The sequence below is a fragment of the Sciurus carolinensis genome, chromosome 17 (genome assembly GCF_902686445.1).
Source record: "Sciurus carolinensis chromosome 17, mSciCar1.2, whole genome shotgun sequence".
NCBI lineage: Eukaryota > Metazoa > Chordata > Mammalia > Rodentia > Sciuridae > Sciurus > Sciurus carolinensis.
The window spans coordinates 4299956-4315082 of record NC_062229.1 but is presented as its reverse complement, the minus strand read 5'-3'; the positions used below and the strand labels follow the sequence as shown (position 1 = coordinate 4315082).

Here is a 15127-nt window from a genome sequence, read left to right as displayed (position 1 = left end):
CTTTCCTCCACATACTCACCAACGTTTGGTATTCTTTCTCCTTTTGATAGTGGCCATTTAAAATGGGGTGAGAGAATATTTCTCTTTGGTTTTGATTTGCATCTCCCAGACATAGGAAGAAATTGAGCATTTTTTTATAAATGTGCCTTCCATGGGAATTTCCTATTTTGAGAAATGCCTCCTATTATCATTTGCAGTTTTAAAATTGATGCGCTTGTTGTTCAGCTTTGCAAGTTCATTCTACATTCTGTACATTAGTATTATCATGTGAATAATTTGCATACTATTCCTTCTCATTCTGGAATCTTATCTTCTCTGTGTGATTGCTTCCTTTGCTGTGCAGAAGTACTGTAGCTAAATTTAATCCACCTTGTCTCTGTTTGCTTCAGTTTCTATGCTTCAGGGTCATATTCAAAGTACTGCCCAGACAGGTCTTGAAGAGTTTCCCATGCATTTTATTCTAGTAGATTGCTATTTTCAGGACTTCATTGAGGCATTTTATTCATTTCAAGTTGCATTTTGTATTTTGGGAAACACAGGTGAAGTATCAATGTCTCACATGTGAATATGCAATTTCTCTAAGACCCTTATTGAAGAAGCTGTCCTTCCATCAATCTATGTTTTTGTCACCTTTATGAGAATCAGCTGCCCATAAATGCAATAGGTATTTCTGGGTCCTTTATTCTCTTGCTTTACTCTGCATGCTTGGTTTTATAGAGATAGCATCCTGCTTCGATTATTATAACTTTGTATTGTAATTTGGAGTATTGGGTGAGGACGTTGGGGTTTTCCAAGTATAGAATCATATCATCATCAACTAAGGATGATTTGACTTCCTCTTTTCTATTTCCATTCTTTTTTTTATCCCTTCCCTAGCTGTTCTGTTTAAAATACTAATTAGTATGTTTAGTAAGAGTGATGAGAGTACATGCCCTTACCGTGTTCCTCATTTCACAGGGAAAAACTTTCAGTGTTTCTTCTTTGAAGCTGATATTAACTATGGGTTTCTCTCATGTACATTTTATTTTGATAAGTGTCATCCTTCTAAACCTAATTTGTTCAAGAATTTTATCATGAAGGGGAACTAAATTTTACAAAAGTCTTTCTGCATCTTATAAGTTGATCATGTGATATTTGTTCTTGATTCTACATGTGTACTGTATATGCATTTCCACATGATGAACCGCCCTTGCATCCCTGTAATGTAAACAACTTGATAATGGTGCATGGACCTTTTGATGTGCTTTTCAATTCAGTATGGATGCATTTAATTAAGGATTATTTCATCTGTGTTCAAGGACTTCGGTCTACAGTTTAGTTTTCTGAGTGTGTCTTTATCTGGTCTTGGTAGAGAGTATTATTGGCTTTGTAGAATGAATTTCCAAAGGTGCTTCCATTTCTATTTTATGGAACAGTTTGAGGATCATGGGCGATAGTTTTTAAAAACTCCTATATGATTTATCTATGAATCTGTCCAATGCTAGCCTTCTGTAGACACATTAATGTGACTTCATTCTCAAAACTTCTAATTGATCGATGTAAATATTTATATACTCTTGGTTAAATTTGGTAGGTCAAATGAGCCCAGAAATTTGTCCATTTATTAACATAGTTCTTAAAAATACTCTTTTATGTTGCTGTGAATGTCTGCTTTATCTCTTACAAGATCTTCCTTACTATCTCCAGGGCTTTTTTGGGGGGTGTTCTCTTTCTTTTGGTTAATTTATTTGAAGGTTTAACAATTTTGTTTATCTTCTCAAAGAACAAAATATTTGTTTCAATGATCCTTTCAATGATTATTTTGACGCTATGAATTTTTGCCTTGATTTTTGCTGTGTCTTTCCTTCTACTGATTTTGACTTAAGTTTTGTTCTTCTTTTCCTCAGAATTTAAGATGCACCCTTAAGTCATTTGAGATTTCTCTTTTTAATTCAGGAACACATAGGTATAAGCTTCCCTCACAGTACTGCTTTCACTGTATCCCTAAGGTTCTGGCACTTTGTCTTCCTATTTTCATTTAATTCTAGGATTTTAAAAATTTATCTCTTTATTTCTTCAATGACACCTGATTAAATAATGTTCAATCCCCATTTGTTGGTATCATTTCTGTAATCTCTCTTGCCATCGATTTCTCTTTTATTCCTTTAACACCTGATACAATGAAAGAAACTATTACACTTTTGGAATTCATTATGACTTGATTTATAGCCTAATATGTGATTTATCTTTGGAAAAGTCACAGGTATCAATAGAAAAATTATATATTCTGTACTTATTGAATGAAATATTCTGTAGATGGCCATTAAGTCTATTTGATCTAGCACTATTTAACTCTGGTGTTTCATTATTGATATTTTTTGTCTGGATGATCTATCTGTGGGTGAGTGTGTGGTACTGAATTCACCCACTGTTTCTGTGTCAGGATCAGTCTGCCCTTTGTGTCCCATGATATTTGTTTTATCAAAGTGGTGTTTTAATGTTTATTGTATGTGTACTTAAAATTGTTACATTCACTTGGAGAATGTTCACTTGAACCTTATGTACTGACTTCCTTTGTTGCTTCTAACTGATTTTCTCTTGAGGTTGATTTTGTTAAATGTGAATCTAGCTATGCCTGCTGTGTTGTGATTTGATTTCATTTTATTGAAATATCAGTTTCTATCCTTCCCCTTTCAGGCTGTGGGTTCTTGCCAGTCAGCCGAGTATCTTGCAGGCAGCATATTGGAAGGTATCAGTTTTAATTCATTCAGTCAGTCTGCATCCTCTAATCTGAGAATCAAGACCATTTCCATGCAGGATTCGTATTGAAGGCTTCTGCTGGTCCTTGCCATGTTGAGGTTTTTCTTCTGGTTGCTTTAACTGTTCTGTTTTTTCTTCTTACATTACAGATTTTATGCTTTTCTGTATTGATGATGCTTGATTCTTTCCTAATGCTCCCTTGCTTACCTATTATCCCTGTGAGAATTTTTATTTGCTATGCTCTCATGACTGTTTTCTTTCTTCCTTCTCTGGGTGATGATTACCTTAACTCTCTACCATGAAGCTTACTCTGCGGTTATGAACGCCCTCATTTTCTGTCCGTCACAGAAAATCTTCACTTCTAACACAATTTTGAAGAATGACTTTGCTGGGCATAGTAAGCTAGGATGGCAAGATTTTCTTTCTGGTCATGAAATACATCATTCCATTCCCTCCTGGCCTGTAGATTTTCTACTGAAGTCTGCTATTTTTTTAAATACTTTTGCCTATAAAAGTGACTTAAAGTTTCTCTTGTGCATCTTTTAATATTCTTTTGATACCTGCACTTTTGGAGATTGAATATAAATTGAATATGTTGTGGAAAGGGTCTTTACTGGCAGTGGTTTAGTGAGTTCTAAATGACTCCTGTACCTGGATTTCCATGTCTTTCCCAAGATGTATGGAAATTTGGGCCCCACAATGGACAAATGACCTGCAAGGATGTTTCTCAACAGAGGATGTACAAAAGTCCAACATGCATGACAAAGATTTTCAACATCATCAATCATACAAATGCAAGTGCAACCCTCAACAAGATACTATCTCAGTCCACTTAAAATGCATTTTATCAAAAAGAGCAAAAAGTAATTTCACACTTGTATACACATGTTGAAATGTCACACTGAGCCCAATAATGATGTAAAAACAGTGTCAAATTAAAATGAAAATAGTGTATTAAATATGACTGGAAAAAAAACATTTAAACTAAGCAAACACCAATCAATTCTAATCCAGCACAGCTACTTTAGGATCAGATAAATTCAGTAAGTACACCATGCACTATTAGGAATCAGATGGTCCATTCATAAAGGCTTTGACATTCAACTCATCAAAGAAATCATATTTCTGAACTTATGTATCATTTTGAGAATAACCTCAAATAAACAAAAAGAAGGGAAAGAAAAAGAGAGAGGAAACAGAGTCAGAACAAGAAAGGGAGAGAAGCAAAAGGAGGAGGAGGTGGAGGTGGAGGGAGATTCACATGGTCTGGGAGCATATTTGTATGCAAGTTTTCACTAATGGGAGAAATTTGAACTGCTACAGTTAATCATTTTGACATTTTTTTCACATTTTAAAGGAAAAGGATGATAAAATTTTAAATTGTTACAAAGCCAATGGTCTAATATTCTTTTATTTCTCATAACCCCAGCCTGTTCCCCACCCCTCATTTCCTACACAATTCAATGTTCCTCCATTCTCCCCTTACTCTCCCATGCCTATTATGTATCATCATCAACATTTGGGGCTTTTGGTTTTTGGGGGATTGGTTTATCTCACTTAGCATGATATTCTCCAACTCCATCCATTTACATGTAAATGCCATGTTTTTAATTCTTCTCTATGGCCGAGTAATATTCCATTATGTTTACATACCAAAATTTATTTATCCATTCATGTATTGAAGGGCATCTAGGATGTTTCCACCATCTAGTCATTGTGAATTGAGCTACTCTAAACATTGATGTGACTGTGTCACTATGGTGTGATTTTAAGTTCTTTGGGTATAGACCAAGGAGTAGGAGAGCAGGGTCAAATTGTGGTTTCATTCCAAGTGTTCTAAGGAATCTCCATACTGCTTTCTAGAGTGGCTGCTCCAAAATGCAATCCCACCAGCAATGTGTGAAACAATTGCAGATCTTGCAATCTTTCATGCTTCTCCAAAACGTTCCCATCTCTCCATGATTCCTTCTTCACTGATGTTATGCTGTTCATCCTGGTTTCTTGGTTCTTGATGGTAAATCATAAGGTTCTGATGGGGCAGAAGCGTAGGTAACTTCATGGGCAGCCTTGTCTGCAGCGTTGTTCTCAATCCACAGGCATCCTGGCTCTTTATTGGGTAATAAGCTTCTACCGACATTATGTTCCCCCATGGCTGTAAGTTAAGATAATAATGTTAGGTTGCATGAGGTACTTCCTAATGTATTAATATGAAAGGGCATTTTGGTTTGAGAATCAAAGACACATTAGAAAAACAAAATCTTCCTCAAAATTGCACTTTTATTACTAAATATAATTATCTTCCTCTATGTGAGTGGAATTTAGCAAGAGCCCATTGGAGACTAAGCCATGTGATTTTTGCCCACACTACAAAATGCTTGTCATGCAAGAACCAACTGTTTCCAGGTAGGCTGCAGTGATGGATGTTCAGCATTAAGACAATGTCCTGGCTTCAACTGCTGTATAACCTTATTCCAGGAAAAGGGAAGGCCAACTGACCACAAATACATCATATTTCACACTTATGCAGGCCAGGAAGACCCAGATCATGGCATTAGAAGATCTCATGTCTTGTAAAGGCCTATTTACAAATCATGAAAGCACTGCCTTTGGTTTCTAAAGGCATGGCAGAGAGATAAAATGAAGTCGCTCTCTTTCTGTACATAAGAACCTGAAATCATTCTGGATAGGACCACTTCATGATCTCTCCTAATCCTAATTACCTCCATAAGAATCCAGATCTAATTCAGTCCCATTAGACATGAGACTTCAACATGTTCATTTTGTGGACACACAGGCATTCAATTGATAAGTAATTTCAATGAATTGGAAGAGAATCAGGTCTGAGTCACCCCTAAGCATTCCTATTCCTTCTACGCAGGTCTAATGGGAAAAACTACAAGTTGGTGCTGGCCTTGGTTTTTGCCATTAAGGAGATCAACAGGAACCCCCATATTTTACCCAACATGTCTCTGGGATTTGATCTCTATACTATTCCAGACAATGAATCAAACATGTTGGAGAGTTTCTTCTTTTGGCTGTTGGGGCTGGAAAAGGTGATCCCTAATTACACCTGTAGAAGAGAAAGTAAGTCTGTAGCAGTGCTTCTAGGAACATCACGGAAAACATCTTCCCAGACTGGCCTACTCCTGGAACTCTACAAATTTCCACAGGTAACAGTGGATGGGAAGGGGGGAGATGAAACCATTCTCCTCTGGTGCCATTCTTGAGGGCCTGGGTATGGTTAAAGGAAGAGACACGATTTCATCAATTTTCAAACTGTGTAATATCAAAGGTTAAATCCTCAGAGACTGGAAGGTGTATTCACATTTTGGTTTTTTGGAATAGAGAGCAGGATGAACAGGGGCAGACCAAGAAGTGGGTTGGAAATCTGAGGTTGTTCAGTCATTTTCCAAAAAGCTCTCAGGATGAGAGAGGGCTTTGAAAATGAGATGAACAAATTTCCTTGGTACAACTTCCACCTGTGGCTTCATATAATATCCCATTCAGGACTGGGACTGTGCTCTGTGACAATCCTTTCCTTCACATTGTTTCCAAATGTTCCTTTCCCTTCAGCTCACCTTTGGGCCTTTTGATCATGCTCTGAGTGACCCTGGCCAGTTTCCTTCTCTCTATCAGATGGCTCCCAGGGACACATCTCTGGCCCTTGGCATGGTCTCCTTACTGCTTCATTTCCACTGGACCTGGGTGGGGCTGCTCATCTCAGAAGACCAGAAAGGTATTCAGATTCTCTCAGACTTGAAGCGGGAGATGGAACAGAATGGAGTCTGTGCAGCCTTTGTGAAAGTGATCCCAGAGGACACTGAGTTCAATCTTCACTTGATCATTGAATCATCAGCCAATGTGGTCATTATTTACAGTGACACTAATTTTTTGGAAGACTTAATGTTTGCTATAGGGCAATCTTTCATGACATGGAAAGTCTGGTTCACAAACTCACAATGGCTAGATCTCAGCAAGATGAAACATTTCATCTTAGGCTCTTCCCATGGGATGCTCATGTTTTCACACTACCATGGGGAGATTCCCGGGTTCACAGAGTTCACCAGCACATTTAACCCTTCCAAATACCCAGAAGACATTTACCTTGCTAGGCTGTGGCATTTCTGTTTTGGATATTCCTATTCTAAACTGGACTGTAAAACTTTGGAGAACTGTCCACCAAATGCCTCATGGGAATGGGTGCCTGAGTATGTTTTTGACATGTCCATAAGTGAGGAGAGTTATAACATATACAATGCCGTGTATGCTGTGGCCCACACCCTTCATGAGATGCTTCTTCAACATGTAGACACACCAAAAATGGGCAATGGAGAAGGGCTCCTGTTTTCCCCCTGGCAGGTAATATCCCTGCTACCTCATGACACACACCACTGCAAGGGATGGCCACAGAGAGCAAACAAAGTAGTTTAGGATCCTTTCTCCAAAGCACAAAGGAAACTGTACCTATTTCATGTGCAGGAGGTAAATATAGGCCTGTGTGGAAGTGTTCTTGAGGAAGGAGCCAGTGGCAAGGAAGGAATGGGTTCTACACCAACATCCAGGCTTGTGTTACACATGAGTCCTGTCCACCTGATATGTTCAACAGGATAAGTCCAGATTTTCCACATGCCTTTCTTAAAAAGAGGAGAATTCACTCTTGAAGTGTGTAAATCCAGCTCAGGACTCCCATGGACACTTTACATAAGTGAACACATTTCACACCACTTGAAGTATTCACCATATTATTTTGTAGACTCAGACTAATGATCACTGGGTTCAGGGAACTTTTAATGGGCAGTTAAGATTTGTCTAATTCAGAAACCCACAGATTACACACTTGTGATTAGTTAGGAGACTTCTTCTGAAATTATTCTAGAAACATATTCTTTAAATGTCTTTGAGCTATCATTTGTTCTACACTATGATGCTTGTGATAAAGTTGCATTATACAATAGGGATTAGCTTGGCACAGTGTCACATTCCTGTACTCCAGTAGGTAGGGAGTTTGAGACAGGAGGATCTTGAGTTCAAAGCCAGCCTCAGCAACTCAATAAAGCTCACAGCAACTCTGTAAGACCATGTCTCTAAATCAAATACAAAAAGGCCTGGTGATGTGGTTCATTGGTTAAGTTGCCCTGGGTTCAAACCCCAGTACCAAAATAAATAAGTGAATAAAACAGGGATTAAAGACAGGTAGGGACTTTATCCAATTCACAGTTTCTGCCTTGACTCTGGAACATGCTTATTCATTAAATATTGTGTTTCTTCAGCTTCACCCCATCCTCAAGAAACTAAAATTTGAAAATATCGCTGGAGAACAAGTGACTTTGGATGAGAAAATGAAATTGGAAATAGAGTATGAAATTCACAGCTTTTGGAATTTTCCAGAAGGTCTTGCATATAAAGTGAAAGTGGGAAACTTTTCCCCATATGCTCCACGTGGCCAACAACTGTCTCTGCAGGAGGACCTGATTGAGTGGAGCATAGGATTTACACAGGTGAGTTGGGATCCACCACAATGCCTTGAGTCACACAAGAACAAACAAGATTTTATTCTGTATTGTATGCCACCAATTGCTCAGTCGTGAGCCAACAAAGAACACTTAGGAACTTCCATTTAAGGAATTTTCTTATAAACATTCTCTGAGGATGAAAATTGAACCCATTTATTTACTAACACGATTCTAAGTATTCATACATTTCATGTCACAAAATATACAACACACCCGAAAACCAACACATATGGAGATATTACAGTTTGAATGTGAAGTGTTCCCCCAATGCCCTTGTGTTAATGCATGAGTTGAAATGATTTGATCATAAGAGCTATAGCCAAATCATTGAATAAAACCATTGCAAGGACTAATATTTGAGTGGATTACTGGCGGTAACAGTAGGCATGTGGAGTTTGGCAAGTGGAAATGGGTCACTGAGGACATGTCTATGGGATTATATACTCCCTGGCTCATCCTGCTCTATCTCTCTGTCTCTGTCTCTCTCTGTCTCTGTCTCTCTGTCTCTCTCTCTCTCTCTCTCTCTCTCTCTCTCTCCTTCCCTCCCTCCCTCCTCCCCCCCTTCTTTCACCATGATGTTCTGTCTCACCTCAGACCCAGAGCAATGGAGTCATCCAACCATGAACTGAACTTCTGAAACTGTGAGCCCAAATAATCTTCTCCTACAATAAGTTGTTCTTGCCAAGTGTCTTGTCAAGTGCCAGGCGTTGACTAACACAGGAGCAATGACCTATTTTCACTCAGTTTTGATGTTCAGTCCATGGTTAGACTCTGAAGAATGGACAAGGAACACGTACTTTCCAACATGATTCTAACTGTTCATATATTTCACAAACACAAACAGGGCAACTGTCTTACTTTCCATCCCTCTGATGCGTGGTCTGACACACTCTGACTTACAAGAAGGAATGAGTTTCTTTTGGTTCAGTTTGGTGTGCTTCCATCTCTGTTCAGTTCGCCTCTTACTTTTGAGTCTGTAGCTGGAGAAGTACATCATGGTGAGAGTGTGTGGCACAGGAAGTCGCTGCCTTCATAGTGGCCAGGAAGTAGAGGGACACTGGATTGGGCCAGGATCCCAACATCCTCTCTGTACTTACTGGAGGAAAAGCCCAACAAGTCCAAGCAGTTTCCAACAACAATCTGATTTTCCTCAGACCCCTCGTTCTGTCTGCACTGAGACATGTGGTCCTGGATTTAGGAAATCCCCTCAGGAGGGAAAGGCCACCTGTTGTTTCAATTGCCATCCCTGCCCGGAGAACGAGATTTCTAATGAGACAGGTAAGCACATGCCTTGTGGAGAGATTCACCTATCCTCCTTCATATTCCTCAGTCCACACAAGCAAAGGGAAGAGATCTGGAAGAGACTTGAGAGACAGAATTCTTCTTTCCATCAGGTAGGAATTGAATTGTTATTCACAATGGTATTTCTCCTTGAAATAGCACAACTCTATATACATTACACACTTGGCTACATCATTCTAAGCACACTGTGGGCATTGCTATCTCAAGAAGCCCCCTTCCACCATCCCACAGGAATGTCAGATTCATCTCCACCATGAAATTTAATGCACAATCGTCTTTGTCTCCTTTGAAAGTACGTTTAGATCACATTTTGGGTACACACCCTTCACACTCCTTGCACTGCTCCTGACACACAGCAGGTCTTCAGGTAGTCCCTGGTTTATCATGCAGATGGAACTGAGCGATAAAGAATGCGTTCAAACTGCCGAGAGTAGGTTTCATTCCCTGCTCTCCAGTAGTTCACAGGTGAGTGGGATACACAAGATATAATGATATGAATTCAAGGAAGAGTCAGAGGGCTGCACAGAAACCTAGCAGATGGACTCAGCTCTGTTCTCTGATTTTTGAAGTGCATTATGGGGTTCTTTACAGAGGCATTATTATTGTATCTGATGAGTGAGGGTGGAATACAATTTTTAGGATTAGTATAAATGAAAACAATAACACCTTTTACAGTCATGTAATATTCATGGACATTAAAAAAAAACTCCTTCTGACTGAAACACAGAGAATGTGGGAATGTGGGTTGGAATGAGACAGAGACACATGACAGAAACTAAGATTGAAGATTATTGGTTACCACCTTGGTAAAGCTCGGATTTACAGTAACAAATGGCTAGAATTGGTCCACGCAGGGTTTTTCTAATTTCTTTGTGTGGTGTACGTGTAGTTTAGTATCCCAATATAATGGAATTTCCATTTTTGATTAAAACTATATATTTCATTATTTTTAGAATTTCTCTGTGTATTGGCAAATAGTCTGTAATTATAGCTTAATCTAAGGCTTAAGAGAAACATGAGTATATTGAGACTGACAGTGGAGGATGCAATAGGGTCAGTTTGCATACTGCTCTATGCACATTTGTGCATGGGATGGTCAAGTCCATATTCCACACATACAGGCATGAAGAACAACATACCTGACAGTATGAGGACCACACACTTATGCATTAAGAAAAGCACCTCTCAGATAAGTGGAGCAGAAAAAGTGGATGGAGGAGGAGGAAGAGGACAGGGAAGGGAAGGAGAGTGAGCTGAATCTGATGGAACAGCCACATGTGCGTGCATGGAGGTGGTACGGTGGGTCCCTCCACCAGGTGTATTCACAAGATGCTAACTTAAAAAAAACTGTGAACTGTAAATGGATTGAAGAGAGATCAGTGGAAGAGAGGGGGTGAGTTACAGGGGAAATTCTAGGGATTGAATTGAAATGGAGAATACTCCATGCTTCTGTGATAGGTCAGTGTGTGTCCTGGTGTTGTATATAATTAAAATAATTAAATGAAGCTGAAATGAATATGAAGGAATTTCAATAAATAAAACCAATAAACTTTTCAAAGGTCAGGAACTTAAAATTTTGATAGAACCAGGTGTGGAAGTCCCCACCTGCGATTGCAGTAGCTTAGGAGTTTGAAGCAGAAAGATCAGGTTCAAAGGAAGCCTCACCAACCTATCCAAGTCCTAAGCTACTTAGTGAGACCCTGCCTCAAAATAAAATCTAAAAGGGCTGTGGATGTGGCTCAGTGGTTAAGTGCCCCTGAGTTCAAACCCTAATACAAACACAGAAAAAATGTTTGTGAGAAACAGCAGGTATGCTATAACTGCTTTACCTAAAGTGTAAACTGTAAGAGATTGTTCAGAGCATCACTGTTTAATAGAAAACTTCTTTCTAAAGAAACACAAAAGAAAGAGGCAGATTTTTAAAACAGAAAGAAATAGACCTTTCAACACACCGTAAGTTAAAGAAGAGATTTTGAGAAAGACTACAATGAGTCCAACAATGAAAATATTATTAATGAAACTCATAGGGTAGAAGTAAACCTCTGGTTAGAGAGGGATTTTAAACCCCTCATTGTAATTAGAAGCATGTTATTTATTATGTCTACTGTTATCAGAAGGCTTGGAAAGCTACCTATGAAGCACTAATAATGAGGTAGAAAAGAAGCAACAAAGTAAATGCAGACAAAATAGAAGAAACATAGAAAAGAAAGACAGGATAAGCAGTCTACAGGAAAATACCTTTAAAACTGACAAACCATTAATGAAAGTAATCGACAAGGAAGAGTACAATGGCTAAAAGGAGGTCATTTTTATGGCTCTACAGAAAGTTTTCCTCATAAAAACATAGTATGAAAAGTTTCACATTGGTAGATTTGAAAATAAACATAAAATTCACAAGGTCAGTGAAGTCAACAGACTGTACCAAGAAGGAACTAAACTTCCCAGGTGCTGGGCTGGTTCCATGGTGAGTCTTTCCAAGCTTGTGAGAGGCCCTGGGTTAGATCGCCATCACTGTAATAAAAACAAACAAAAACACCAAACAATAATTATACATCTTGAAAATGTTCAAGCCATAATAGAATACTCCCACCATTTTTGAGGCCACCAGCCACTTCACTAGTGAAATTCATCAAAATTTCAAGAATGTAATAAAACTTATATTCTCAAACTTCTTCTGAGAAGAGAAAGGGGACAATCCAATTCATTTCCTAGAATAACTGAATTTTGGTCCCCATATCTGAGAATGATATAACAAGAAAATCACTTTATAACTTTCAATCTTCCATTAAAGTCATGTGTCCTTTTCAAAATCAAGTTACATATTATAATTATAAGGAGGCTGTAAAATAAACAAATTTGGGTTTTGCAATTTAATTCAATATGCCAGTTTCTGAAAAAAGGGAAAAAAACAGTCTCATAAAATGCAGAAAGACATGTAAAGATCATGGAAAACCAATCAAGATTAGAAATAAACAGAAGAAACAGGTTTTCCTGACTTAGGAGTAGGTGGGCATCACCTTCATCATTAGAGGCATTTCCAGGGTCCAAAGGGAGCACTGTATGTTGCACCCAGGGTTGAAACCAGAACAAGATGACATGCTGCTCATGACCCCTCCTATCCCACATTGTGCTAAGATCTTGGCAGTGCAACATGCCCATGAGAAATTGAAGGAAACACTTACTGGGAAGGAAGATAAAAGTCAGATATTATTTTCCTAAGATAGTATTGTATGAGCATAAAATCCAGTTAAATTGTTGAATTAGCCATCGAAGTTAGTGGTGACTGAACACAAGATCCATGGGCTGAAAATGATTGATTTTAGCATCCCAGTCCTAAGCCATTCACAAATGGAATTTTAAAAAGATGACATTCACAAGTTCTTAAACTGTAGCATACCTGGAGATAAAGTAGTGGTTGCTTTTAAAGACTCTAACCAAAACCATACAAAAGCAACCAGAAAACCACTTAAAAACTGAAATGAGTGGGGTTTGAAAGCTATTCCTGACTGGATGGAATCAGTAGTGGACTGATGTCAGTACTCTCCAAATTGACCTACTGATAAAATGAAACTGAAGGCAAAAGTTTCACATTTGTGGTGAAAATTACAACTTGACTGAGGTGGGGAGAAGTTACTCTCTCACTTATCAAGTATTATTGACCATTTCTATTTCCCAGAAACCAAGCAAAGTGCACAACTGAAACAAGTGAGCACTATTTCTCATAACTGATGGTCATTGACTGAATAAACCTAGGCCATAGCTTATGGAGGTTGAACATAGAGAGATGTCTCTTAACATTCTAAGTTCTGAGAATATAAAAATAAGGCACCATAATTAAAGTACAAAAATCAAGAGAAGAAATAATAGCTTGGTTTATGGCTTCATAAAGATGAAGAGTAAAAATCCATTTATTGCCTCAAGAGCATTCTTTACTCAGTGATTAAATCCACCTTAGACGACAGTTTGGCTAACACAGTCCAATGAGCTTCCCCAGAGAGGGCTATAGAGAAGAGAGACACTGAGCCTAGACTAAGGATATTTTGCATTCTTCCCCAGACATGGACCAGTGTGTGAAGTGTCCAGATCACCAGTATGCCAACACAGAGAGAAGCCAGTGTCTCCAAAGAGCTGTGACCTTCCTGGATTATCAAGATCCCCTGGGCATGGCACTGGCCTGCACAGCTCTCTGCTTCTCTGTACTCACAGCTGCTATTCTTGGGGTCTTCGTGAGGCACCAACACACTCCCATAGTCAAGGCCAACAACCGGGCTCTCAGCTACATCCTGCTCATCTCCCTCACCTTCTGTTTCCTTTGCTCCCTGCTCTTCATTGGCCGTCCCAACACAGCCACCTGCACCCTCCAGCCAATAGCATTTGGACTGGTATTCACTGTTGCAGTTTCCACCATCTTGGCCAAAACTGTCACTGTGATCCTGGCCTTCAAGGTCACTGCCCCAGGGAGAAGGATGAGGCAGTTGCTGGTGTCAGGGGCACCTAACTTCATCATTCCCAGCTGCTCCCTGATCCAGCTGACTCTCTGTGGAATCTGGCTGGGCACCTCTCCTCCTTTTGTGGACTCAGACACACACTCTGAACATGGCCACATCATCATCACCTGCAACAAGGGCTCAGTCACTGCCTTCTACTGTGGCCTGGGATACCTGGGCTCCCTGGCTCTGGGGACCTTCATGGTGGCCCTTCCTGGCCAGGAAACTACCTGACACCTTCAATGAAGCCAAGTTCCTGACCTTCAGCATGCTGGTGTTCTGCAGTGTCTGGCTCACCTTCCTCCCTGTGCACCACAGCACCAAGGGCAAGGTCATGGTGGCCGTGGAGGTCTTCTCCATCCTGGCCTCCAGCGCTGGGCTCCTGGGCTGTATCTTTGCCCCCAAGTGCTATGTTATTTTATTAAAGCCACATAGTTGCTCCCTACGTGGGTTCAGAGATAAAACTCTTTGTCGGAGTCATAAGCCTTCTTGAGTTTTTTTGAAAATCAAGTGTCAGAACATAAATCTATATTCTCCCAAAAGATATTGGATTTCTACATGAGATTTCTTCAATGAACCAACAATCCACATCTCTTTCTGCAGTAATGACAGTTGCCCTACCTGCATCTATCTTCTTTTATCATATAATTGCACTCAAAGTGATTTTTATTCACAAAATCTGCAATGCATCCTGCAGATCCTGCTCATCTGTGGTCTCCCACCTGCATGTTGGCTTCCTTTTGACCTCTTAACTTATTTTAGTCACACATAAATTGTTCTAAATTTCTCCAGGCAGTTTGCTCTATTTTAAATCCCTCTATGTGTTTCAGTGATTTCTTTCTATCAAATAAGTAATATATTTCGTTTACTAAGTAGAGTACGTTTTGGAAATGGTTAATATATTTCTTCTTATTTTTGTCTTCTCCAGTATCCTTGAGATCATTTTGCAGAATTTTCCTTTCATGTGTCCCTTAGAACTTTAGAGTCATTTTGTCACAGGTTGTAAGAAATATGATTCATTGTGGACTAGCAATTTATTGAATTCATACTTTCATATTTGAATCCAAATCATAGCAACAGTTAGTT

General features: G+C 39.2%; 1 protein-coding gene across 1 annotated transcript; it reads left to right on the top strand.

Annotated features, from left to right (window-relative positions):
• The first annotated feature begins 1578 nt into the window (after window positions 1-1578).
• LOC124968975 (vomeronasal type-2 receptor 116-like) lies at window positions 1579-14534 on the top strand. Its single transcript, XM_047531807.1, is given in 7 exon segments — window positions 1579-1636; window positions 5626-5909; window positions 6313-7098; window positions 8010-8237; window positions 9407-9530; window positions 13611-14251; window positions 14253-14534. Coding segments are annotated over 7 exon segments (2403 nt in total).
• The last annotated feature ends 593 nt before the right edge of the window (window positions 14535-15127 follow it).